Source organism: Acipenser ruthenus, chromosome 20 (genome assembly GCF_902713425.1).
Source record: "Acipenser ruthenus chromosome 20, fAciRut3.2 maternal haplotype, whole genome shotgun sequence".
In the NCBI taxonomy this organism is placed as follows: Eukaryota; Metazoa; Chordata; class Actinopteri; order Acipenseriformes; family Acipenseridae; genus Acipenser; species Acipenser ruthenus.
In genome coordinates, this window is record NC_081208.1 from 2,031,354 (window position 1) to 2,058,821 (window position 27,468).

The 27,468-nt window shown below is 40.2% G+C and overlaps 2 protein-coding genes across 5 annotated transcripts; both read left to right on the forward strand.

Moving 5' to 3' along the window:
- Positions 1-31: 31 nt before the first annotated feature.
- On the forward strand, positions 32-15,503 carry LOC117963670 (mitofusin-2). Of its 4 annotated transcripts, none has more exons than XM_034904619.2 (19): positions 32-196; positions 475-527; positions 3,081-3,259; positions 3,941-4,076; positions 4,839-5,001; positions 7,541-7,665; positions 8,188-8,296; positions 8,479-8,586; positions 8,678-8,831; positions 9,461-9,528; positions 9,823-9,944; positions 10,092-10,218; positions 10,484-10,588; positions 10,870-10,972; positions 11,216-11,436; positions 11,847-12,002; positions 12,142-12,338; positions 13,254-13,388; positions 13,649-15,503. In XM_034904619.2, exons 3-19 carry the CDS (start codon positions 3,085-3,087, stop codon positions 13,716-13,718), a joined length of 2,274 nt encoding a protein of 757 aa, XP_034760510.2. In that variant the 5' UTR covers positions 32-196; positions 475-527; positions 3,081-3,084; the 3' UTR covers positions 13,719-15,503. The 4 variants fall into 4 exon arrangements, with proteins under 4 accessions (XP_034760510.2, XP_034760511.2, XP_034760509.2 ...); XM_034904620.2 differs by having other exon boundaries at positions 478-527; XM_034904618.2 differs by lacking the exon at positions 475-527.
- Positions 15,504-16,921: 1,418 nt separating this feature from the next.
- LOC117425803 (CD276 antigen-like) lies at positions 16,922-18,502 on the forward strand. The gene is made up of 2 exons (XM_034904703.2): positions 16,922-18,242; positions 18,480-18,502. The coding sequence occupies exons 1-2, from the start codon at positions 16,922-16,924 to the stop codon at positions 18,500-18,502; spliced, it is 1,344 nt and encodes a 447-aa protein (XP_034760594.2).
- Positions 18,503-27,468: the final 8,966 nt, after the last annotated feature.

The window sequence follows — 27,468 nt, forward strand, 5'->3', positions numbered from 1 at the left end:
CATAAATCAACCAGACCAATGCCCCTCATAAAGATGGAAGCCGTGGGCAACACAAACGCATGAGAATAGCTGGCTGTCGCTTGTGTGACGTTTAAGGCCCAAGCGGGAGCTATCCAATGACGTTGACGGGTGTCATGGCGGCCGAGAATTGAAGGTGAAGGTGGCTGATGGATATGATATCAAATTAATAAATCAGGTATATAATTCTATAAAGTAAATTGAAAATAAAACCACAGCAAGGGGAAATAATAAGTGTAGCAATTAGAAGTAACATCTTGTTTTGTCTTATAAAAAAAATAACGTTAAAGCATCACTGTCTTGAGTCTGAGACAGCGAAACTGAAGGCGTGGTATCCACATTGTGACGTTAAATATAAAATTCTACGGCGGACTAGAGAATTACGTATATTTATTTATATTACAATTTTGCTGATATTATTTTTATTAATAATAATAATTTTTTAACATTAACGAGGAGCACTCCGGTGTGCAACATGCAAGACTAGTGAACAACGCTTCAACCGTAAGGTAATACATGTTCACATCTTCTTGTGTTCTATATAATACTATAATAAATACATATTCATTGCGTAAATTGGTCTGCGTGTCTTGCTTGTGGGACTCCTGTTGCTTTGGGCTGTGTCTTTGGGTCAATGTCATTTCACGACGTTTCGTTATTATCTTTGATTACCTCTAATCCAGGGCAGGCCAGCATAGTCTGTTTTTTTGTTTTTTGTTTTTTGATTAAACTCAGTTTAATTGGTATATCAATTGGTGCTATGACGATAGTCTTCAGAAGAAAATGACAAAGCTGGATTAGGGGGAAGTCTTTCAGTTGTTTAAAGGAGAGAGATAAACTGAAATGGCTAACATATGCATACTCCCAGAATAAATACTTATCTTGGACTGTAAATATTACAAATCTGTACTGATCAAACATTACTGCTATTAGGTTTTAATGGTGTAGTTTGGAGTGTCCAGTACAATATGTGTCTTTTTTTTGTTGGTAATATAATAAAATAATTATCACTATTATATATTTATGATTACATTTATTATTATCCATTCGGTAGGTGTTCATTGCACTTCAGATAACTTCTCCCTGAAACTATGCCGTTTTATATTTTAAGATAAAGTTAACTTTATGTTAAGCCTCCTTTTATTTGGTACAGATTTCGAGTATTCTTTTCCTTCCAGTCGAGAGGATTCCATGCATGTTTACATGACAAGGCATTCCGATTCCCTTTCACTGGCCAGCTGTCATTCTGAGCTACATATGCAAACAGCTTGACCTACCCTTCCTGCATGTGGGTGAAAGGTTGTAGAACAAGGAGGAGGAGTTGACACAGTGCTTCACAGGAGATTTGCCCTTCAGCACTTGAGACAGTCTCCATTGCAACACCCTCTTTGCCCTAAAGTCAACCAGACATACAGGAATGATTACATTAAAATCCAAATTCTAAATACTCTGATATGGACAGATGAGATCCTTTTATTTATATTATAAAATGATGTCTTGTACTTAGCTGTAACTTCACATTAAATACTGCATTGCTGTATTTAAAAGATTTGATATTTTTTTGAAAAAAATAATTTCGGCTGCTCAGACAGTCAACCACATACGATAAACAGTATTGGTAGAAAATAATAAATTACCTGCAGCAACTTTTTTTATCTAATCAAAACATTCAGGAATGATGTTGGTGAATGTTCGTTATCGTGCTAATCATTGCCTCGCAGTAATGTAGTTCTTGCCAAAATTGAAGGGAGGTGGTGTCTGGTCGTCTAGCAACTGCAACACAGAAGGCAGTTGCCTGTGAAACCGTCCAGACCAGTTTGGGAAGGGTATTGGAGCTTGCATGTGTGTAGATCTGCTGTAGCTGCTGAAAGTTCACTCTTGTTCAATAGAGAAAGACATGTTCGAGAACACCACTCATCCAAACTGTTTGTGTGTCTGTCTGTCTGCAGTATTTATACATGCTAATCCTGCTTTGCGTGGCTGGATTTAGTGGGAATAGCGTGTGATTAGTGTGTAGGACCGTCACATAGGAAAAGAGTGAATGGGTGGCAGCTTAGGATTGCAAAGACAAACCAGAAACAGCTGCAGTTTACATATTTTACCGATTCTCTTAAAGAAGAAAAAAAATAACCTTTAAGGTAAGGCGTGTTTATAATTACCTGTTGGACTCCGTGTTCGGTTTTTCCAGTCGCTGCTGGCTAATAGAAATGGGTTTAGCGTGCAGCTGATTTAGTAGAAAATAAAAAGTGAAACTTCAGATGTTAGAAGAATTGCAAATGCTTTAAATTAATTCACTTGTAAATTGACAAGGCTTTGCCAAATAAACTAATAATAATGTACAGTACTGAATAATTACGCTAGGAAAGCCTGTACATAGTCTGAGTTTAATTTGTGATCATGATTGATTTGAACTTTTCTGTAAAATCAGAAATACAGTACTACTGTGAATGTCTGGGGGAAAAGCTTGAGGATTTTGGGGTTGTGGGAAATGGCCACTGATACAGTATGCAGTCTGTATGAACTCTTGGACTGCATTTTATAGATAGCTGCCAGAAGAAAACTGTTTAACCAGCTAGCGTTTTCAAGGTGACTTGTCCTTCAGTTAGAACTGACGTACCGTACTGTACTGTTCTAAACCAGCAGCAGTGAGGTCTCTTTCATTGAAAATGCTATTACAACTAGTGCAGGATGATTACAATTGTATAATGACACATTGAAACAGCGTTCCCTGTTGTCTGATCAGATTTAGTAAGAGGCTGCTTATTCACATTGTTGGCAGCTGGTGTTAGGATCGCTGCTCTCCACCTTCGCCAGAGGGCTTTTTGTCTTGTGGCTTCCACTTTTTCAGCCTTTACTGCACACTGGCAGCATCACCTGGGCGGATGCTGTGCTTATATACGTTTGCTACAATCCCCTTGATTTGTTATATATAGACGTCACTGCTTTTTACACCAGGTTTGGCACCCCGCATAACCAAAATAAATCCTGACTTAAAGGAGTTGCTGTTACTTGATGGCAATCAATCAGTTGTGTTTTCAATTGTTGTTCTTTGTGTTCTGCAGCGCAATGTCCCTGATGTTCTCACGTTCCAACTCCACTGCTATCGGCAAAAAGGACAAGAGACACATGGCAGAGGTGAACGCTTCCCCCCTCAAGCACTTTGTCACGGCCAAGAAGAAGATCAATGGCATCTTCGAGCAGCTGGCTGCCTATATCAAGGAGAGCTCAGCTTTCTTGGAAGGTAGGAGTTGTGCACGAGAGTCATTGCCTATTGAAAGTGCCACAAAATAACTGGGGAAGTGACAGTATTAAGCAAATTAGTGGTGCAATTGTTCAGTGTTGATTTAATCACAATATTTTTCTTTACATGATGTATCTTGTCTTAATAGAAGTATATGTCGTTTGTATCTTGATACAAGACCAAAAGCACAACATAGCTCATCGTAGATCATTCTTGAATGAAGAATAGGTGTGTGTTGTATTTTGGTATGGATACTCTCCCTGTCCTGTCGCTTTACATCTTTTAACAAAATGGTCCCTCAGTTTTAATCTTGTAATGTATCATACAAGTAGCCGATCAGGACAGCCGCATGCATCGCGATATATATCATATCGTCACCTGCATATCGTGATACGTATCATATTGTGGCATTAAAACAAATGGGGTTCATGAGGACCCCATCCTACCATATGGCCAGTTGTGCTGCAACCTCTTCTTGTCGCTATAGACAACTTCTCAATCCCCTTTAATAGGTTCAGATGGGGGGGCTAATTCATAGTGCAGTGGAGTAAGATTGTACAGCGTTTTAGCAGCACTAGTGTATTGTTCTCAATTTTTGTGTGTGAAAGTCTGCAGTGCTGTGTGTGGATCCCCTCTGTTAGCATTGGCCGCTTCTGTTTTAATTGTGTTTTCTAATCACAGAAACGTACAAGAATGAAAAACTGGACCCCATTACCACGGAGGAGCAGGTGCTGGAAGTAAAGGGGTACCTGTCCAAGGTCGCTGGAATCGGAGAGGTTTTGGCAAGAAGGCACATGAAAGTGGCCTTTTTTGGCAGGTATACCCAACAATAGAGGAAAATATGACATGGCAGAAAACAATGTAATCTGTTTAGTTGTTAAAGCTTTCGTGACTTTAGTGACAAAACAGTTGACTTATTATTAAATTGTAAATACCCTAAATGAACATTAAACACACTTGGAAAGGTACAGCCCATGCCAAGATTTAAGAAAGTGCTAACAAACATCATGTGTCTTCCTGGGTTTGTTTCATAGATTTCGTGTTGCATTCCTGAGGTGAATGTGTTGCATAACCACAAACATAATATTTATTTTGTTTTGTTTCCTAGCAACAGTCTTGTGAGAGCCATGATTTGAATTATGTTAAGATTGTATATTTAAACAATTTGTCAATTAACAGACCGCCAAGCTCTGTTTTAGCTTTAATGACAGAGTGTTCTTTTGGAGTTTATGGCCAATTGGAATATGATCATTTTATTCTGTTGGATAATCAAGGGGTTTATATTTTATATCTTGTGTGTATTGGGAAAAGAAGTACCCTGTAAAACAATAAATAAAATAAGCTTGACACAAATAAGACTCCCAATTGCACAGCAGTTTCACCCGTTCCAGGTTTTACGAGCTAGGTTAGCCACAATGTATAGGTAACAAGCTCAGGTGTGTCTTATTAAACTCCTAGTAAAAACCAGGAATGGATCAAGCTGCTGTGCAATGGGAGTCTTGTTTCAACCCCTGCACAAAATGCTTTGCATACCGCAGGTTAAAGCGAACAGCCTGTCTGACAGCTTGTCTCTCTGTAGGACGAGCAATGGGAAGAGCTGTGTGATCAATGCCATGCTTTGGGATAAAGTCCTGCCGTCTGGTATTGGGCACACCACCAACTGCTTCCTGAGAGTAGAGGGGACTGATGGAAACGATTCCTACCTTCTCACTGAAGGCTCAGAGGAGAGAAAGAGCATCAAAGTGAGTATCTATCTATCTATCTCTATCAGTCATTATTCTAGTGATTGGTTTGAATTTTTTCAGATCCAGATACACCTTGAATATTTACATACTGTACAGTAGCAGTATCCATACCAATTCACTGGAGAATTACACACACAGACGATTGATTCTAGAATACTTCAGTATTTTGAAAGCATGTTTTGACTGCACTTCTAGATTTATGTGTCCCATGATAGAGGGATACTTGGCTTCAAAAAGTAATGAATGAGCCAGCGGTTCTCTGATCTCTTAATGAGCTAGCCAGTAAACTCTTAAAATAGCAACCACTTGTTCTGCTTATGTCTGCGGGGTGACTGCTGGAGATAATGCCAAACTGAAAAGTCCTCCTGATTTTTTGTTTTTAAATGACTTCACAGAGCAGACAATTACAATGATCGTAGAATTGTTTGCTGAAATTTGCAATTACACTTGCAATGGTATTTTGTTCAGTTACAGTTAGAATTATGCTGCAGTAATTACAAATATTACTACAATAAAAAGTAACATAAACAACAACGCACATGAACAGCGTTACTCTCATTTATTCTAAATAACCCAAGCAATAATCACAGTTACGAATATAGAAACAGTTGTCGCGTTTTATTGTTTTCAGACAAATGGGGTCACCAGTGATCGAATGACAAATAAATGTGTAATTGAACTGTAATAGATAAGGCCTATATGGTGTATTACAATTATGAAGGTGTGCCACAGTTCAACTACAATTTCAATGACAGTGACGTTGTAATTGCAGTTAATTACGAGCGATTGACCCCAGGTCGGACGCAGAGTAAGACCCGCACAGGGATCTGATTGCTAACCCTGGTTATTTCTGTACCGGATCAATGCTGCAGTAGATCCCTGCTAAAATACTTTTTTTTTCAGGAGAAGTCAAGCAGAACTGTCACTTTTAGTTTTATAAGCGTCTGTGCAAAATGAAGTAGATTTACAGAACTTTTCAATTGGACCTGCACATTCGTAACGCTGCCATGCTTGCTTATTAAGATTGTACTGTTCCAGAAAAAAAAAACTGGCCAATTTCCCAAAACATGTCAGACAAGCACAGCCCAGTCCAGGTTTTGCAAAACCTGCTTAAACCAAGTTGATCCTGTACAGTTTAGTTTGATAATGGAAATGGGGGGGGTTAGATATTTCACTGTGTGCTGGACTGATCTAAACGCAGGTGTTTGAGTCTTGCCCTTCCAATGTGGGACGTGCGCTTTCTCAGGGATGTAAATTAATCAGGGAATCACCTGACCCGAATGCTCTGCTCAGTGTCAAGGGTTTGTATCCAACAGGGAGCTTGTTGCTACAGTAGCAGGCTTCTAAAATTGGATTTACTGCAGCAGGCATGAAAAGGGCTTGTCATCTGTACGTCTGCCATGCAGTCTGTTAGATACATTACCAGACCTTCAGTCCTTCTCACAGTGCAGAGCTTGCACTGCGGTTTTACACAAGGATGGGACATTTTAAATGTAATAAAAATAAGGAATTTGTAGTAAGATGTCTTCTAATATAGAGTAAGTAGGTTGAAATGTGTTTTTTTTTTTCATTCCCCTTACTATTTTATGGTGTTTGCATTTTTTTCTAAAATTGCATTTACCTGGACTTGAGCTTGCTTTGAGCTTGTCTGGCCACTAAGTGCCACAGTGCAATAATGTGAATGACAATTGAAGCTAATTACCAGTTCTCTAATTGCAGTACAGCAGTCATTTTTTTAAACTATCAAATACCCTTTTTTAATAAAACAGATGGGTTTGCTTTCCGCATACGTGATAACAATTCAAATCTAGGTTACTCGTGACAGGCATCTCAATACAGCCAAACAGCTGATATATTGATCTCTTAAAATAGTGCTGTTACAATGTGAAGTGTGCAGCAGGGTGTCTGAAGCCTGGCTTCATTCTGACACCACTATCGGCTCTTGCATTCTTGGAATAGCAGCTACAGCTCTGCTACAGTTAAAACCTTTCTGCCAAACCCATTTACACACAACAGATGTTGCTCATAGTTTTACTGCTGTCGGATTTAAGAAGTGTTTGCACCCTCTAGAGACAGTAGCTTTGCACAGTCGATTTAAACACAAAGGCTGTCAGAAATGTGTGGATGTTCCTTAGGCCCTTTGGGTACAGGGTGAAGCTAAGCTATATCCTTGTAAAATGGATAAAAAACACATTAGGCCAGATCTTTACATCGAAATGAAATTCTAAGGTTAAAGAAGTGTGGAGATTGTCTACTTAATAGTTTTACCTTAAAACAAGGTGCAAACGACACAGGCATACTTTTGAGTGAACGGTGCAAGTAGCTTGTTGCTCCATGGCTCAGTTTGATTTTACAGCTATCAGTATGCACATAGCATATCATCTCCATTGGGAATACCTCCTGGCCTCTGTTTATGAATCAAAGCAGGATGGAGAAAGAGATGTTGGTTAAGAGAGAAAGCAAATAAACTCCTAGAAAGAGTTTCTTCTCTATAAGGAATCTTAATGGTGCTCTCTCCATGCTTGTGTTTTGTTAGACTGTGAACCACCTGGCTCACGCCCTCCACCAGGATGAAGACCTGGACGCAGGAAGCCTGGTGTGCGTCATGTGGCCCAAAGCAAAGTGTGCCCTGCTCAGGGATGACCTGGTGCTGGTCGACAGGTACAGTAACACCGGGTTTTAATACCGGGAGTATTTGCACGTCCTTGTAGCTGACTGTACAATTTGAAACGAGATTATTTAGAGCTCTTGTTAAAGATGCTTATCTTGTATTATTCTCATCTGGATTATTTTAAACACTAAAGCTTTTGGGAAGTTATTTAGAAACAAGTAAGATCACGCTGGGTAAACAAGGGTCCTTGTGAAAACGTTAACTTTCTTTAGTTCTGTTCGTAAAGACTGACATACTCCACACAATGCTTGTTGATTCCTGGAAATGCAAACTAATCCGCTTATTAGTCCTACAATGCTGGGCTTGAATTTGAAAAAAATAATGCACGTCACAAAGGGTTATGGACATAATCTTAAAATAAAATCTAATTCAAAATTTTAGATCGCTTTACATTTAATTGGGGTTTCAGGGATTGCAAAGTATGTGTGTGAAATGATGGGTATTACTGTTTTGAATGCAGTAAAAATGTCTTTACTTCTGTAGCTGTAAGCTGTACATGTGTTTAATTGCAGTCCTGGTATTGATGTCACCACTGAGCTGGATAGCTGGATTGACAAGTTCTGCTTGGATGCTGATGTCTTTGTGCTGGTGGCAAACTCCGAGTCGACTCTGATGCAGACGGTAAAGAAAATTCTTAAAACTCGAAAGCTGGCATGCAAAGCACAATCCCTATGTAAGACAGTTTTACGCTTCAGAAATGTAGATTGACACTAAATTTAAAACAACAAATGGTGCTTTTTATACAGTGCTCCCCAGCCTATTTTGTCACAAGCTTTACAATTCCCTTTTCTTCTTTCATTCAGGAGAAGCAGTTTTTCCACAAAGTGAACGAACGCCTGTCGACTCCAAACATTTTCATTCTGAACAACCGCTGGGATGCCTCGGCCTCCGAGCCGGAGTACATGGAGGAGGTGAGAATGGAGGGGCTTCACTGGAAATGCAGCAGACTGGCTGCCCCTGCGCTTCTGCTTCATCTCAGGCGCTTGTGTGTCTGCTTTGCAGGTGCGTCGGCAGCACATGGATCGTTGCACCAGCTTCCTGGTGGATGAGTTGAAAGTGGTGGACCGTGCCCAGGCCGGCGATCGCATTTTCTTTGTCTCTGCTAAGGAGGTGCTGCAGGCAAGGATACAGAAAGCTCAGGGAATGCCTGAAGCAGGTAAAGCACATCCGAAAATATAATTCTGTGGGGTCTTTTTTATTGTTCAATAGATAGCGTCAGATTTATTTATTTACTTTTCCACCAGTTGAAAGGTCACTGCATCATGTGGAGTAGTGGTTAGGGCTCTGGACTCCTGACTGGAGGTTCGTGGGTTCAATCCCAGGTGGAGGGGGGGGCACTGCTGTTGTACCCTTGAGCAAGGTACTTTACCTAGATTGCACCAGTAAAAACTCAACTGTATAAATGGGTAATTGTATGTAAAAAAAAAAAAAAAAAAAAAAGTGATATCTTGTAACAAATGTAAGTCGTCCTGGATAAGGGTGTCTGCTAAGAAATATTATAATAATAATAATAATAATAATAATAATAATAATAATAATAATAATAATGTGGTTTCTTTGGAATCAAGAAGTACTCAAAGGGAGCCGGCAACTAGGATTCTGCAGGCTCATATATAAGGCCAGGTGGATTGATAATGATGCTGGGTATTCACTATTGGAATAACTTGGGATGATTGTAGAAATTATAAAAAATACAAATAAAATGACAATTAGCTTTAATTTATTGAAGCGCAGTATTTCTCTTTGCATATGCTATGTTGTAATGTAGTTGTTGCGTTTTTAAAGGTGGTGCTCTGGCTGAAGGTTTTCAAGCAAGAATGTTTGAGTTTCAGAACTTTGAGAGGAGGTTCGAGGTAAGTAAGCAAACAAATAATATTCTACATGCAGAGCTGTTAGTTGCGTCTGATGGGGGGGGAACCCACATATACTTTTAGCAACTAGTTTTTGTTATTAAAAAAAAAAAAAAAAAACAGTGAAATGCTAACCTATACCTACCAAGGCAGAGAACAGCCATTGCTTGTTTATATTTTGGTATCTCTAGTCTGCCATAGCTTTGTAATGTATTTAAACATCATACAATGAGTTTGCAAAGACTAGATGCTTTAAGATAATAACCAAAGAAATGTGTTCTGAAATTTGTTTTGAAGGAATGTATCTCCCAGTCGGCAGTAAAAACTAAATTCGAACAGCACACAGTGAGAGCAAAGCAGATTTCAGAAACGCTGCGGCTGATCATGGATTCAGTTCACATCGCTGCACAAGAGCAAAGGTATGTTCTGTCTCTTAGGCTAGTGGAACACATCATCATGTCATCGTGTGGTAATGTATGTGCTGTTAAAGGCTAGATTAAACTGGCCAAGTAGAGTACAGTACCTGTTGACTTCATGCAGGGTTGCCTTGCCTTTTGCGTTTTCAGGGTTCACTGTATGGAGACGAAGGAAGAGCGGCAAGACAGGATGGAGTTTATCGACAAACAGCTGGACCTGCTGACGCAGGACTGTAAGAAGAAGATTAAGCAGATCACAGAGGAAGTGGAGAAACAGGTAAGGGGGAACAGACACCCTCACCTGTACTGTAATCTAAACACTGGGCAAGCACTGCAACCAAACTCCCATTGCATTGCTGTCTGAGCCATTCCATGTGTTACTGTCCGCTTAATTACACTGTATAGGTAAGAGACTGATTACGCTGGCAAGGGTTGCTGTGCAATGGGAGTTTTATCTGGGATTTTGTTCTGGGGGGTGGGCACACACGGCTGCTTTTTTTGCCAGTATCTCACGGTCTAAGCTGTAGATGTTCTGTTTCTAGGTCTCAAATGGCATGGCGGAGGAGATCAGGAGGCTCCACGTTCTGGTAGATGAATTCCACGTGGACTTCCACACTTCCCAAGTGGTTCTCAAGGTTTACAAGAATGTAAGTGTACCGTCTGTCTGTGGTGGCTGCAGTTTTCCTTTGTCTAAGAGTAAATCCCTCTTACCTCTGCCTCCCTGGAGCCCACAGGGCTTCTGTTTTAGTGAACTGTGTTCCAGACCTGACCTATATCCAGTCTGCAGAAGTACAGGCACTCTGCTCGGAAAGCAACCGCTGTTTTAAGATTTCCAGATGCTTTGAGAGCTCAATCTGTAAATAACCTTCTGCTGTAGATGTGTCTGGCATGTGTTTAGCTACACAATCACACTCCTTGTCCCTTGCAGGAGCTCCACAAGCACATCGAGGAGGGTCTGGGAAGGAATATGTCTGAGCGATGCTCCAATGCCATCACCACTGCTCTTCAGACAACACAAGCAGAAATGATAGGTCAGCGTTCTGCTAATCTGTCATTTATCTTGACCTGAGGCGGCTGTTCTCCCATTAGGGGCAGCAGCATGCTGGATTGATCTCCAAAAAAATATATATGCTTCATATTTAATAGAACTAATACCCCCTACTGTAGGCATTCTTGCTAGATAGTATCCCTCACCTTGGTTCAGGATAGCTGATTATCTATCCTGTCGCGTCAGAAACGATTGCCCAGTAGTAACAGTGATGTTGGCTCTGCAGATGGGATGAAGCCCCTGCTGCCTGCCCCAATCCGGGACCAGGTGGACATGCTGATCCCCCGGCAGTGCTTCAGCCTCAGCTACGACCTGAACTGTGACAAGCTCTGCAGTGACTTCCAGGAGGACATCGGCTTCCACTTTTCTCTGGGCTGGACCATGCTGGTGAACCGTTTCCTGGGGCCAAAGAACACGCGGCGAGCGCTCATGGGATACAGCGACCAGGTGCGGCCAAGCGGGCTCCGTTATTAGACACGCACGTTCCTGTGAAAGACACATATTTCACAGTGTCAGCTTCCACCTGATCAGAAGGAGTGTTCTACGTTTTTATCTGTAACAGTGAAACACTCAATAGTGGCTTGTTTAGTAATTCTAAAAGCAAATCCTATGACGAATGTTTCAATTAGAAGTCATTTTTTTTTTATAGAAAACATTGAGAGAGTTTTAGTTTGTTAATAATTGCTCAGATTTTTACCTACCAAGGTGACTCCAATTGTATGGAGGAAACAGATTAAGGTTACACATTAAATTGGCACAATGGGATTTTTCTATTATATAAGAGCAATATAGAAGGAATGTAAAACACAACCTGGGCTTCAGTGCACTGATCCTCCCCCTCCTCCTTGTGTCCCCAGGTGCCTCGGCCCCTAGCCATCACCCCCGCGAGTACCAGCATGCCTCCCTTCCCTCAAGGCTCGGTGACCCAAGAGGAGCTCATGGTTTCCATGGTGACTGGTCTAGCGTCTTTAACCTCCAGGACATCGATGGGCATCGTTGTGGTTGGAGGAGTGGTGAGTGATTAAGTTTGCCAGGCCGTCATTGTAAATGAGAATTTGTTCTAATTCCTCGCACCCTTTGCACTGATGAATGCCAGAAGTACCTATCCGTGTACAAACAGTGCTGACCCTCTGCTCTGTAATCGACCCTCAGGTCTGGAAGGCAGTGGGATGGAGGCTGATTGCCCTGTCTGTTGGATTGTACGGTCTCTTGTACGTTTATGAACGAATGACGTGGACAACGAGAGCCAAGGAGAGAGCTTTCAAGAGGCAGTTTGTGGATTACGCCAGCGAGAAGCTGCAGCTCATTGTCAGCTACACCGGGTCAAACTGCAGCCACCAAGTCCAGCAGTGAGTATCCCCAGCCATTCACACTGCCATAGAGAACATCACACAGCCACTCACACTGCCATAGAGAACATCACACAGCCATCCACACTGCCCTAGAGAACATCGTGTTGATAGAGTTTATACTGCCTAGCTGTGATATACAGACAAGTCTCTTTATGTGTAGGTGCATAAAATCCAAAGGCTTATTTCGTTGGCTTTACTTCAAAAGATTTGAGGAATGTGTATTATTGAGAATCGTGCATGAACATTGTTACTGCACTCCCCAAAGTAACCAAAACCGATATTATTTGAGTGCAAGCTTTAGCATGTTTTTAGTTTTAAAGAAGGCGTGGCAGTATTTGGGCCCTGCACATACTGTATACTGCACATTACACACAGAAACCTGTTGCAGTGTTCATTGCTTAGATTAGAAGTGAAGAACTGTGCTGCTCCAAAACTCTGCAGAGGAAAACAATACAGTACATCTGCCAGGACCCCCTTGAAGTCTCATCTCAAGGGTTTTTATCCTGGTTTAAATACATGCATTTGAAATACATCTGTTTTAAAATAAAACCTGGGGGACTGGGCTTGAAGACCACAGTTAAAAACCACAGATGAAACACTTAAACTTGTCTGTATGATAAAATGTGTTCATTTTAATCAGAATATAAAATACCGTAAAAATCAAGGGGACACCGTGATTTACTGTGCCTACACAGATCTATCCAAACCATCTTGTCTAAAGCTGAGGAAACACAAAGCCTGGCTTGGAACTTGGTTTCAGGAGACAAGGTTTCAGGCCACTGCATGGCACACCAGGGGAGATATGGTTTGATACAGCAAAGCTATCTCTAACAAGATCTCTCCTGGAAGCAGGTTTCCAGCCACTGTTCGCTCAACCTAACGTGTCTATCTGTCTGTCTGTCTGTCTTGCAGAGAGCTGGGGGGCACATTTGCCCAGCTCTGCCAGCAGGTGGATGTGACCCGACAGAACCTGGAAGATGAGATCAAGGAAATGAATGAGAAGATTGAACTTCTGGACTCATTGCAGAGCAAAGCCAAACTGCTTAGGTGAGAAATCATACCCTTATTGTCATCACCGTCATACGCACAGTCCACAGTGTATAACATGCACGTTTGCTTCTTTGCAAGTTTGTAGCAGGTATTCCAAGCCAGGGCTAAGAGTGGACTTGCAGAGCCCTCGTTTACCAGCAGGTGGTGCTGTTTTGTAACAGATGTTTCATGAATTTACTGCTTTTGGATAGAAAAGCGGAAGGGAGCGGTCAGATTGTAAATGTAAAATGTATACGTTTTTTGTTTTTCTCCTTTAGGAACAAAGCAGGCTGGCTGGACAGTGAACTCAACATGTTCACTCAGCAGTACCTGCAACAGGGCCGGTGAGGCACTAAGGGGGGAGAGACAGAGGTGCTGGAGAGAAACCAACGATGTATATCCCTGGGCTAATCGAAGAAAAACCCTGACTTCATGAACTCTTCAGAAACAGATGAGAAATAGCAAATATGTCTGTACACTGTATAAGCTGTGTAAATGATTAACTTTCCTGCTTGGACTATTTTATAAGATATTCCTTCTGCACCTTAATTTAAGCTTAAGGCAATTTCGTTCATGCTTTTAAAGATGTAATTATTTAACGCCAGATGTCCCAAGAACTGTCGTAAAATATATCAAGTCTCCGAAGCAGTAGTTCATTGCTATGATTTTTGGTATTGTACCTTTAATTTATAAGTGTAAAATGCTTTTTTTTTTTTTTTTTTTTTTAATATTCTAGCTCATATGTGCCACATTGTGCATAAAAATGATTTCTATATAGTACCACACAATGGCATTTGAAAGGGAGGGGGTAATTGTGATTTATTCCATTGTAGTTAAACATGTTAAGCAGGGCAAGTAAATGTAACCGTGACCCTTTTCAAAGGTGCGAGAAGTCACAATGTCCAAATGCATCTAGCAAACATCATGTTCACACTTATGTTAGATTGACATGTCAGTTGTACTGAAACTGAATCTAGCGTTAAATTGAGTTTTTTGCTAACGAAAATAAGCGTGATTTAAAATGCTATTTAGGAGCAAAGCAAATGACACAACTTGATAGTGGACTACTTTGTCCTATACAATCCCAGACACTCATCAGGGCTTTGCTGGGCAGTCAACTGCACTGTGTATTGCAACTGTATATGCATGTCCACTCTGCAAAGGGGTTAGCAATATAGCTGGCTGGCCTAGGATACACTGTTCCCTGTTTAATAAACACGTCAATTATCTTGGTTCTTGAAAGTTAAAAATCAGTTAGGATCGTAGTTTTTCTTGCACTAAAAAAAAGCCAGAAAGGGTTGTTTATATATAGTATATATTGGAGTAACATTTTAAGGATTGAACTGAACTAAACAGGACTCTGAACAGCCACTACATAGCAAGCCAGGATACAATGGGCTGTTTATATCTTGAAATGTTAAAATGCCAAGAAAAGTAACACTACATTGTTTAGTATTAGGATAAAAATCTAGTTTGTGTGGTTCTTGTCTTTTTTGGTCAATCATGCGTTTTCCACGTGATCTACAAGGAGGATGTCGGTCTTGTCCTGTTTGAATAATTGAAGAGTCAAATTGTGATGCATCATCTAGCCTTCATTTCTGCCTGAGAAAGGGACGATTGTGTCTCTCTTTGGAGTGTCGGAAGTGCTTTTGTTGTATTTAACAGCAGAGAAACGTTGCACCTGTTATTAAATGCATTGATTAAGGAACACGGTAGAGTTTAAACGCCTCCTTATTAGAATTTACACGAGAGACCATTCGATCAACTTGAATTCTGTATTGGGGAAGGCATGTTTTGAAGTCTGCATAATGTAGTGATGGGCAGAAACACTGCTTCCTTGCTTTTGTACTGATATATAGGTGGTGCCAATTGATTCGAATTAACCTTCAGGGTAAAAATGCACTTTATGTTTTTTGCTGCTTAATTTATTATCCTGTTTGTTTGTATACTTTTTTGTTGTTGTTGTAACCAAGCTAAAGAAAGTAAATAATTTGCTGCTTGTTGAAATGTACTGCGTCACATCTGGGTTGGAGAGGTCAAAACGTTTTGGATACAGTGTGCATTATTCCAGTACACCTTGGGTGTCCTCTGCATTGTAATGGAACACAATAAAATTCAGACTAAATTACTTTCCCTTTTTTTTCCCTTCTCGTTTTATTTTGACGGAAGACAAACCCTGTCTCCACCTAAGGCTGTAAAAAGATAAGGGTCTAATGGAGGGAAATTTTGCTTTACACTTAATCAAATTACATAAATACAGCTTGTGTTCTGAATAAATAAAAAAGAGTGGTACTTCATAGGTTAAAATGGGCAGAATTGCATGAGAAAATAACAAAGATCCTTGACGTTGGCGTGGATTCTTTAGGATTTCAGATGCAGTCATGTTCGCCTTCTGTTTAACCAACATGCAACCATTAATAATCTCCCCCCTCCCCCTGCTTCAGGGTGGGTAATTAAAGGTAATGGATAATTAAATGTAATATATGATCTGCCAACCTAACCAACATTTAAAATATATAAAAATATATATTTATATATATATTCAAGCATTAATATTCTCAGCTGTGCTTTACGATAATGAAACCTAACGTATGACACCTGTCAGGGAGTCTAAATTATAATGTAATACTTAATTAAAGTAAAAGTAATTAAAAACTCTATAACGGCATGCCAAATTTGTAAAGAATGTGTTATAAAAAAAAAAAAAAAAAAAAAAAAAAAAATTAGTTACAATAGAACCAGCAGAATTAATGGCTGACGTTTGTTGGTATGTTTAGTATTTAATACAGTCTTAACCTGATTTACAGTGTTTTGTTCCATACTGGTTCTGTTGAGGTCAGGTTATCTATCCTATATTATAATATTATATGATATCTATGATGAATCCATCTTTTTTTAGTTGTGCTGCCAGTTCCATCATCTGTTGAATGCAAGAATAAGAACACTGAATGACATCATGTTTTTGAATTCTCTTCTCAATGATGTCACAAAGCAGCATTCAGCTCTGTAACCCACTGTGCTGTACATCACTTTATTCTTCCTGTTTAATACAAGTAGAGAAACGAGGAGCATGATTCCTTTGGGATGAGAAAACAATACCTGAGGTAAGTTTAAATTGGAAGCTTAACAAACAATGGAGAATCGCCTTTCAAACCTAAGAAATAAAAAAGTAAATGAGCCGATAGTTCAACACTTTACAAAAAACAAACAGAACGTGAATGACCTACGGTTTATAGTTTTAGAATAAAGAGATAGATAGATATAAACCTTTTAAGAACCATGTACAGTATAGCTCAAGAATAAGGGTGGGCAAAGTTGGCCAATCCAATCCAATACAAGTTTCTGCTCATTCCTTGTTACTTGTTTAATTGAACTAATTCAACCTTCACACAGGTCTCAGAGTATGCCATTCTTTCAGGGGAAAGCCTGATCGAGATAAGTGTAAGGTGTGTGTATATATTCTCTTATAACTTTTTTTTTTTTTTTTTTGGTTGAAAGGAATTTTAAAAAAAAGCTGTCACAGAAGAAATATACAATAGGATGCAAACAGGATGCAACTGCTGATCCTTGTCTTGCTACCGCATGCTATCGTGACGGCCGACTCTGCTAATGTCTCATCCACGGGGCAGGCTCCTCTGAAGAAACCCTCTCATTCTGTCGGGTTAATAGAGGGGCAGAAGTTTGAGGCCAACTGCAGCCTGAGCGGCATCACGGCCCCACCCGAGGGGCTGCTGATCGCGTGGAACTGGAAGGTGGGGAACGAGTACCCAGTGAGGCTCGCCAACCACTTCTCAGACAACACCCAAGAAACTGTCACATACAGCGCGAGTCAGTTCAGAGGAAGGCTCTGGGTGCACATAGAGAACTCGAGCAGCTGTGTCCTAACAATCAACCCGGTCAGCATCAGCGACTCCGGGGAGTATCAGTGCCTTATCAATGGGAACCAGGAGCTCCTGCTGGACGTTCACGTTGACAGGCCTTTCAGGAACATCGAAATTAGTTACGAACCTAAAAATGTCACAGAAGGGGAGGAAGTGACGGTGACCTGCACGGCCGACGGCGGCTTCCCACAACCTGATGTGCAATGGGTATCCGAGGGGCAGAAAGTGACAAGAGAGGCCAAGACCACGGTGAACCGATCCCGTGATGGCAGCTTCAACGTGCGCAGTGTCCTGCGTAAAGACGCCAAGGTGGGGGTCCGGTATTCCTGCAGCATCTGGGACAGGTTCACTGAGAAACTCTTGTTGGAGTTTGTAGAACCCATCCCGGGCCCAAAAGTCAAGACGCCGCTGAAGGAAGTGACAGGCATTCTTGGCAAGAACGTGGTGCTGAAATGCAGGCTCTCTCTCCCCCACAATAACTCGGACATCATGAAAGAGCTGTCGATCATCTGGCTGGTTCACGACACGACGGGCACGGAGAAGATCATCCATGAAGTGATCCAAGGAGACAAAACACTGTCTTCTGCCAAGTATTTTCAACGCACCAAAAACTTCTGGAATACCTTTGTGTCCCAAGGCATTGCTGACTTGGAGATACAGGCGGTCACAATCGAGGATATGGGGAACTACATTTGCAGGATTAAGAAGGGGACTGAGTTGATAGGGGAGAATTTTGTGGAGCTAAAGGTCACCTCGCCCTACTCCAAACCAGTCATTACCTATGTCAGGCGTGATATTCACCAACACCAAGTGCTGCATCTCTTGTGCCTGACCCAGGGCGGATTCCCAATAGGGGATATCCAGTGGCTGGGGCCTGGGCAGAAAGATCTGACCGATCAGTCTGAGAGCCACATCAAAGAAACGTCAGACGGGATGTACAAAATGATGAGCGATCTGAAAATCGTTGTGGAAGTGGATGACACGTACACCTGTGTGGTCTCGAATCCCTGGCTGGAAAACAAAGAAACCGAAGTTATTGTTTTTGTGAACAAAAACGTGATATATGGAAAAAAAAAAAAAAAAAAGTGCAACTTTTTCATTTTAAATTTATGGTATCAGAATATCTAAAAAAAAAAAAAAAAAAAGACCACTTTAAAATGTTTTTTTTATGCAAATATCATAAATGCGGTGTGTGAGTGTGTGTGTGTGTGTTCTACTTATGCCAAAGTTCCCTCCAGCAACCTGGTTTAACATTACCAACACATTTTCTCTCGTATTACATTTCCATTATACGCTATTTTATTTGCAATCACGCTGAGTGGTTCTGAGTTATATGGCTCCAACATCGAGTTATCATTTTTATCTAAACCTGGCTTTGAGCTTACCTGGAGAATCCTAAGTGCCGGGACTGAACCGCCTTCTTCATTCCCTTGCAATCATGTGACGGTGTAACCTTTCAACCCACCTCATACCTCCACATTGCTGTAACATAAAACCACTTGGAATGACTGCAAACTCCAGAAAATAGTAGGGGAATGTCATTTAAAGCGATGACCTATTTAAATACTATTCCCCAGTTAGTTTCTTTTTAATAAACTAAGCAAGCATCAAAGCACACTTCAGCGGATAACCATTTATCAAATTGGCGGAGAAAAAGTAATGCACCCAGTTTTTCAGAATGTCATAACCCTAATTATCGTCCTGCCCATTACCTGAAATGCTACCATTTATAACTGCGCTGTTTTACTCTTATAACAGTAATTAAGTCAGTAGCTAAGCGAGGACCGCAGTGCCTTCCCCTCTCCCTGAGTTCATTTGCATGTTAATTATCATTAGCGGCCGGGGAAACCAGTCCTAAACAGCTTAATTAGCAGCTTAATCATTTTATACAAGAACTTTCTCCCTGGTTTAATATATTAGTGGGTGTTGTAATTTTTTAAGTCAGATTATCTTGGGGTGCCTCTGTTTGAAGAGAGATTTAAACTTGCCCCCTACCCCCCCTTTTGTTCTCTTCATATGAACTGAGCTTTGAAAAGCTCAAGTTATAAACCATCAGTAGTTTCCCACTTTAATTTTTTTTAATTGCAGAAGCAATGCTGAAATTGTTTTTATAAGAGAGCAATTACAATCTTCCACCACCGGGGGGTGCTGGGAAATTACACTTTGAAGGACTAAACGCTAATAAATGTAGTAAGACTTTTCCTTGACTATGGGACTACTATTTGGCTATACGTATTTCAAACGATTGAGCTATCTTTCATGGAAGTAAAGTTTTGTAGAAAATCATCAGTTTACTATGGGGAACTGTTTTCCGCTTGCTCTGTGCTTCGCCTGCATGGTTTCCCAGTTGTTTGAATCATGAAAGGATAATGAAATCAAATGACAGGTAGGAGACACAGTTAGTGGTTGTTGCATGTAAAGGATGCATTTCTTCAATCAGTGTTTCTCCTGTGAACTCTGGTATGATTTACTAAATTAATCAAAATTAATTTATAGCTATATCTTTATATGTGATATTAACCACAACATCTACATCAGGGCTACTCAACCCTGGTCCTGGAGGAACGTGTCCCTCCTGGTTTTTGTTCCAACTGTACCCTAAATTACTAGGACTAATTAAGTGCATATTAGAAGCTTAAATGGTCCAATTAATCAATTTAGTGTACAGTTAGAACAAAAACCAGGAGGGACAGCGGCCCTCCAGGAGCAGGGTTGAGTAGCCTTGATCTACATGAATGTATATACCGGTATGTATAAATATATTGCGTGTCACTTCAGCGTTCTAACCAACAGAGGTCGCCAAAAGTCTGCGATTAATAAATCAAAGCGTCTTTAAAAGGATTAGCAGGCGCAGATTTTTCCAATTTCCATTTTACTGAGCTATCAGGTACTCCAACCTCCCTATCATTTGTGTTTTTACTAATCACACTTTAGAAATGCGTATTGTTTTGTGTTGATCATTCACCATCTGTTGATACACCAAAGGGACCAAGTTGAAGTTTTTTAAAAATGTAATTCCAATGGGTATTTATTTGACTATGGCAGTGATCCGTTCACAGCGTGGCTTTGGTGGAAGGTGAAACGGAAGCTTTTGCTCTTACAGCTATGCTTTCCCCCTGTGGAACAGTGAAATATGAAATTATACCAGTTTTAAAAAGTGTTGGAGGTCGCCTGGATCTACTGCGCCAAATTAATTGCATATCACAATCACAAAGCTTTTAAAATTGTTACCCTAGTCACTTTGCAGCATATAACAATTCAATGAAAAGTATAAGCACTTATGCCGTACACTGCAGAAGTGAATTACAATGCGGAGTTTCGCAATATTAAGTGTACTAATATTACATAAAAAAGCATTGACCGTGTTTACAGTTAAAACACCTTTGCAGTTCATTTCTGGGACGTGCTTGTCTACTCAAAGTGGCGTAATGAATGCGCACCTTTTTGTTTTCTTAAAAAAATATATAAAAAAACCCCAAAAAAACAAAATCTCTTCGATTTAACTTGACTAATTTGCGTAGTTTATTATACATCAACAGGCAAGCTAAAATAATTGATTAATCCCTGCCTGGAGGATTTTTGAAGTCATTGACAATGAAAAAACAAGCTATTTATGTCATTAAATAAAGCAAGAACGGAGGCCCTGTGCGAGATTGTCCCATCAGGCTGCACGAGAAGGGAGTAATTGCTTTATTTATCATTAAATAGAATTATGGGCTGTTACTGAAAGCTCCTGTGAGCCTAATTGAAAGAAAACCATTTTGTCCTGATTTACTTTTCGCTTTAGTTATGGATTAACAACATATCAGTCTGAGAAACTGAATCAGGAGTTTTAAAAGAGAAATCCTGATTGTTCTTACTTTACCATTACCCCCACCACCCCAACCCAAAAAAAAAACCCAGACAAAAAGAAAATAATTGAATTTCCAATAAAACGCTACCAGAGGCCAGATTAATACCCAATATATATCAAAAACTTTTTTTTTTTAAAACACGTTTTGATGAAATAAGGTTTGGTGTCCATTATAACTTTTTTGTCGGTTTCTAAATTACTTTTTTTGTGTTTCTTAACACTAATGCATGTGTTTTTATAGAGAGCCCAAATGTAATTGTAATGGTTTTGAATCAGTGTAACGTATTGAAATTATTAAAGTAACATGTAGGGTTTATTCTGAGCCTAAATAAAGTAGGAAAAAAACAACACCTGCTGCACATTTCTTTTAAAATATAACATGGTTATTCCATATTTTTTATGTTGGTTCATGGGCCACTATTAATAAACTGGGGATTGGCTCCCAAAAATCCCCACCCCACCAGTGCACGCTTTTCATATTGACTGTTCTATTATCACAGCTCTTCCTACATAAAGACCCCTCTGAAGTAGAGGTAACTACATACACGTTTTATGTAAAGGATTTCTTGTATGGATGTTTATGACTTCTCTGGTCGTTATTGATTTGAATTTCATCTACTTAATTTATTTTGCACGCTTGCAAACTGTTACAGCACTCCCACCAAAGACTCCTGAAATGCATGTTAATAGTCCTATGTGTGTAATTTGCAGTGGGATTACCCTAACAGCTATAATTTACAGAGAAGCATGGAGAGGTGTGCCTTTCAAAAAGGACAAGTACACAATTATCAGGGTGGGAGTGAAAATGGTACCAAAAGTATAACGGGAGGCTGTTCATGTTTCAGTGCTAGCAAATGGGTCTTTAAAACAACAGGACAGAGCGGGAGGGAATGGCTGCTGTTATGCTCTCCCCAGCGCAGTAGCTTTGCATTGGGCTCTCTGAAAGCACCATCGCTGATATGCATTCAGTCGAGGGAGTGAATGATGTCATAACCTCAAGGGAGTGGTGTAGGCAGTCATCTACAATGAAGCTAGGTTCTGGAGTATTCCCCTGTCGGGCTGCCTTGGCCCAGGCGTTAGAGGGTGAACGAGGCTGCCTAAGTGTTTGCATGTGAAGTAATGGACCTCTCTTTCTTTACAGCTATCCTAATGTCTAAAATTTAAAAAAAACGGCAGTTAAATTGGGAGACCTCCTCAACGTTGTCAGTTAATCCCTTGGCTGGCATTCAACAATAATATTGCAGGACATTCGGCTGGCAGAAATAAATTAAAACAACATGACGGCAGTGAACAGTGCTGTCTTGGCTGAGGCCTAAGCTATTGAAGGTACAACTCTAAGGCGGCAGACTGATGAAGCACAAGAGTCAGTGTTTGCAATCCTTGTGAGTGGTGCTTTGTGGGTAGTAACGATTCAGCGATGAATTGTGATTCTTTCTTTCCATGATGTATCATATTGTAATAGAGGCATGTATCATTTGCATGGTGATTTGCAAGACCAGAAGCACACCACAGCTCATTGTAGATCACCAAGTGGTTCTTGAATGAAGAATACGTGTGTTTTATAGTTGCTATGGATACATGCTCTGCTTATCTCATTGCTTTTTTGTCTTATCATGAAATGATCATTTGACCTTATTATGCATCATGCAAGCAGCCCATCAAGACCATGACACGTCTGGTGATATGCATCGAGACCTGCATATCGTGATGTGTATCTTATCGTGAGGTTAGTGTATTGCTACACCCCTATTTGTTACTCCAGTATTGAGTTGTGTGTTCTCCAAAGCGGTTGTTAGCAGTCAGCTAAATTCAAATTCCACTCTAGTTGAATGCTACGTTCTTATGACTTTGAATCTCTTATTCCAGAAAAATAAACCAAGCTTTCATCTGAAACAAAATCCTGTGTTATTCTGCGACACAGATTACACAAAGAGCTGTTTATCTTTGTTACGCTGTCCACTTGTATCACATTTTTCCAAAGTAAGAAAAAAAACTGAATAAAATCCTCATTTCAAAGTAAACGTGCCCTCTTTCTTATTCACTTGAAAAACGATACTTCACGTAAAGCCACGGGAAATTTCAAACGGAAAGATGTTTTAGCATTGCGAGAGCCTCTCAGTTATTACCATGAACACGCTCAATGTGTTTAACAGTAGTTCAAGGCGAGTTGCACATCATGGCAGCAGAAGGATACACACACCATTGACAGGGGATTTGAGAAAGGATTTGAGAGCGTTTGCTACTTTGAAGTTTACAGTACCAGCTGCACGTGTTCACTTGTCGCTGGATAAAAAGCTGTAAGGGTAATAAAACAAATCCTGTCAATTGAATTCACATTTAGACGTGATTTGTTATATTTGTAGAGGCTGCGTTAAAAAATATATATATATATGGCCCAGATGTCAGTTTGTGAACATGAGAAGGTAATATTTTTGCAGAAGCACAAGGGTGAGATCGCTCCCCTTTTTGAAGACTGAGTCATATCAGTAGTTCAGCTGGAGCTCAGCAGGTGTGTGGTTCCTTTCCAGACTCTTAACTTGACCTGCCCTAATACCGAACAAATGTCCCCTTTAACTTATCTCTTGGAAAACTGAGCACTTTTGGCAGTCATCTTACTCCGATCTCCACCGACAGTCTGTAACCACTCCTGACTTACAGTATATTTTAACTTTTTAAAGCTGCAACAACTTTGCAACGCTATATTGGTCCAATAAAAAGGTATTATGAAAAATGGAATTCTAAGCTGTAATAGTCATTTAATGCGTGAAACTACTTTTGAACAATTATGTTTTAGCTCCCAATCATTGGTTTTATCTGTATTTATATATGTATCTTTCCAAATGTATATATGATTATTCTTTTTATCTATTGAGCACAGTCAATATTTAGAGTGAAAATGTATTGGTAATCATACGAAAGAACATGCGTTGGTAATGTTAAACCAGTTTGCTGGAGGTGACTATGGCATAAATAAAGTTGCTAAGGCAACTTAGGTTTAGAATGATGGAAGTGATAAAACATGTACAGGAATGAATGGAAAGGAGACCTATGGTAAATAATTAACTACAATAACCTTTTAAAAGAGAGTAGTTAGCGGTTGGTTGCACCTGAGTGGTGTAACAGCTGAATAACTCGTTTCTATTATAATTAGAAATAAAATGCAATCCCGTAGTCTCTGAGCTACTAGAGTATAAATACCAGGCATAGAGGCGACACAGACAGAGAAGCTCCCAGTACCTCCAGATCATCAGGGCCATCGGGGTAGCGTCTCAAGCTGTCTCTCCAGGGGAGGTAATCTAATCAACTGCCTTTCTCTGTTCATACTACTGCCACGTATTGTATCTAAACAATAACGTTCAATGTAGAATGAAATGTGGGGATTTGGAAGTAATTGTTAAAACATTGTTAAAATTTGAAACATGGTCTGGTCCTTATAGCGTAATAAAGTAGTTAATTCCATGTTTACCTTAATTCTTAAACCTTACAAATACTTCTTTAAATCTTGCATTTACTTTTCATATTCAAGTCGTGTGGGAGATTTGGTATATTCACTTTTTAGGAGTTTTTTTTCACAATTTGTGTACACGACAGGAACAGGACCAAAAAATTAAAAAATGTCTGCCATAACACTGTCAATGAGGTGTAGGATGGCACAAAAGTCTGCAATGTGTTTAAGTTGCAGAGGTGGTGTTTTACAGAATACATTGCAGCTGTGCCATTTGCATTACAAATGATTTACTTTAACACAACAGCGTGCTACATATTGCATGATTCTCCGATATTTTGTCCAGCCCCTGGATCATTTCAAATAGCGGTCTTTTAGAAATTAATCTTGGAGATGCTGAGCTGAGGGGTGGGGGGTGGGGTTTGGGGTGGTACCAGCAGTCCTGCTGATGTCATGCAATATCAGTTGCAGTGTTAGTGGGTGACTGCTGTGTGTGGGCCTTGGGGACAAAATGGTCTTTATGTGGCGTTCCTAGCTCCGAGGCAGAAACATTGTTCAGCAGTAAAACACACTCTAACCAAAACCACATGTCTGAAAGTAGAGAACTTGCTCTAGGTTTCATGGACAGGTCGAGTTTGACTCTAGGAACAGAAGCTATATAGTAAATACATGTGTACTTGCATGTAATTAAAAGGTTATTATGCATAGTTATAATGTACTTAACATGTATTTTTTTGTATGCGATAACCCTAATCCTAACTTTATGTGTAAGCACACATGTAATACTATGTAAACACACACAGTAATTAGAGACAATGTAAAAAAAAAAAAAACAGTGGATCCTAATTTAATGTTTAGTGACTAGGTCAATGATTAGTACGGTTTGCACCCAGAATAATTTCAGCAACTGTCCGCAACTACCAAACAACAGAAAGGGTTTCTAACCTGTGGTTGAGTGAATGTCAGGGTTTTATACCTACAGCATTGTTGGTAATGTAAATGCATGTACATATTCAGGACCCAATCATACAGTTATTATTGTGCATATTCCTGTTTCGAACTTAAACTTGAATCACTCTCTTTATAAAGATCTTGTGCATCTAAACAATGCAATCATGTATGTTTTAAGTGCTGTGGGTGCTCAGGTAAACAGTGCAGTATATTGTATACAGTAATGCAGGTTTGCTAAGCCCTGCAAAAAACCTGCTTTAGTCACGGGAGGGGTGTGATTAAACTAACCGCACACTCACGAGAAAGACCCCAGCAAGCAGTTGGTAACGTCCCTCAGGCACAATCTAAACCTGTGACCTCGTGCCCCACAGCTGCGTGTATCACCAAGATCTGTTTTGGCTTCGAGCGGGGGGGCGGGGGGGGGGGGGGTGCTAAAAGTTTTTAAATTTCCTTTTTCTCAAACGTTACAAATAAGCCGTCATCTGTTCCCGGCAAGAGGTAAGAAGAAAAGTGCACCTCCATCGAACCACACATGCAAGTTGTAAAATGGACACAGTGCTATTTAGTCCATTAAACCTTCTTTTTAGGCAGGCAAACAGTTGAAAAGCAGCCCTGTGTGAGTGGGTGTGAGTGCCCCTTGGTTTTGGCTTCAGAGGCAGTTATTCTTTGTTTTTACAGTTCCAGTTCCCCGCTGTCACAGTACAAGCCAGTGCTTTGAGTTGGGGAGAAAAAATGTGAAGCCAGATGAGCTGATAGCTGCTAATGTAAATGGGCAGAGTATGCAGGGCTTTAACATTTGCCAGCTCCCCAGGTAGACCCTAGAGACAGTTTAGTGCTGCTTTGGGATTTTGTTCAGACTGGTAGCTGACTAAGATTCAACTAAAGATATAAATAAAATATTTGATATACAGGCATGCACTTCTTGTATCCTAAACGAGTATCACTACAGTTGGAAATACTATCCAGATGTACTGTAGGATTTAATTCATGTTATAGATTGCGTTAACTCGTTTTGTTTGGTTAATAGACCAAGCCTTTGACTATAGTAGGTGTTTGGTTGGCAGGTGCTTCCATGTCCATGACAACTCCACTGGGCGTTCCGGCTGTTCCAGGATTGGACCACCTTGACCCTGTATCGTCCTGCTTGTCTCTACTCCTCACTGAGAGCGCAGCAGATGTTTCTAATATTTTAACCCCGTCAATATTGTTCTAAAATCCTTGGAAACACAATTGGGGCGAACAATTATACCTGGAGCTGGAGACAAAGTTTGTTGCCCTTGGCTTGTTTGCTCTTTTTGAGTTTTTATTGAAGTGAACAGAGACATTATTAAATTTGGGGGGGAAGTATGGCTTTCCACAACTGCAGCGAGTTAGAGAATTGAGAGGTAAGGAGGAAAGCAATTAGCAATACGCTGTTAAAATGGGATCAGGAACACTGGCAATGTTCTGGTTGATTCCAAGCTATTAAGACAGGGGATTTTTATTCTCCTTGCTCTACCCAGCACCTGCCAATTCTCCTAACACTTTATTCATTTATTATAATAGATGCCAGAGTAAAAACACTTCCAGATGTGCTTTCCATATCCTTTTTAATTGTTTCATCTGCAACAGAACCAGTCCAACACCAGTGTTCTGTCCCAAAGGCTTACAGCAAATTGAAATAAGCAAAAGCACAAATTGCTTTGTCCCATTCCCTCCAAAAAATATTTTGAAATGCTTGGTAACTTGTTGACTGTCCCAGTTTGCAGTCCATTCTCAAAACTTTTTAGCACGCGTTTGGTTTTTGTTAAACTTTTACAAGAAAAAGCATCTGTTTTTTTTTTCACTGTATGCTTTCTATAAAACTATTTGCTCAATACTGCGCAACACTTTTTACAGGGTGTGTCTGTGTGTGTGTGTGGACTGTACACTGCCCTTGCTGTAGCCTTGAATCCAGAGATGTTCGGTCTGAAAGACGTTCTGAATTCA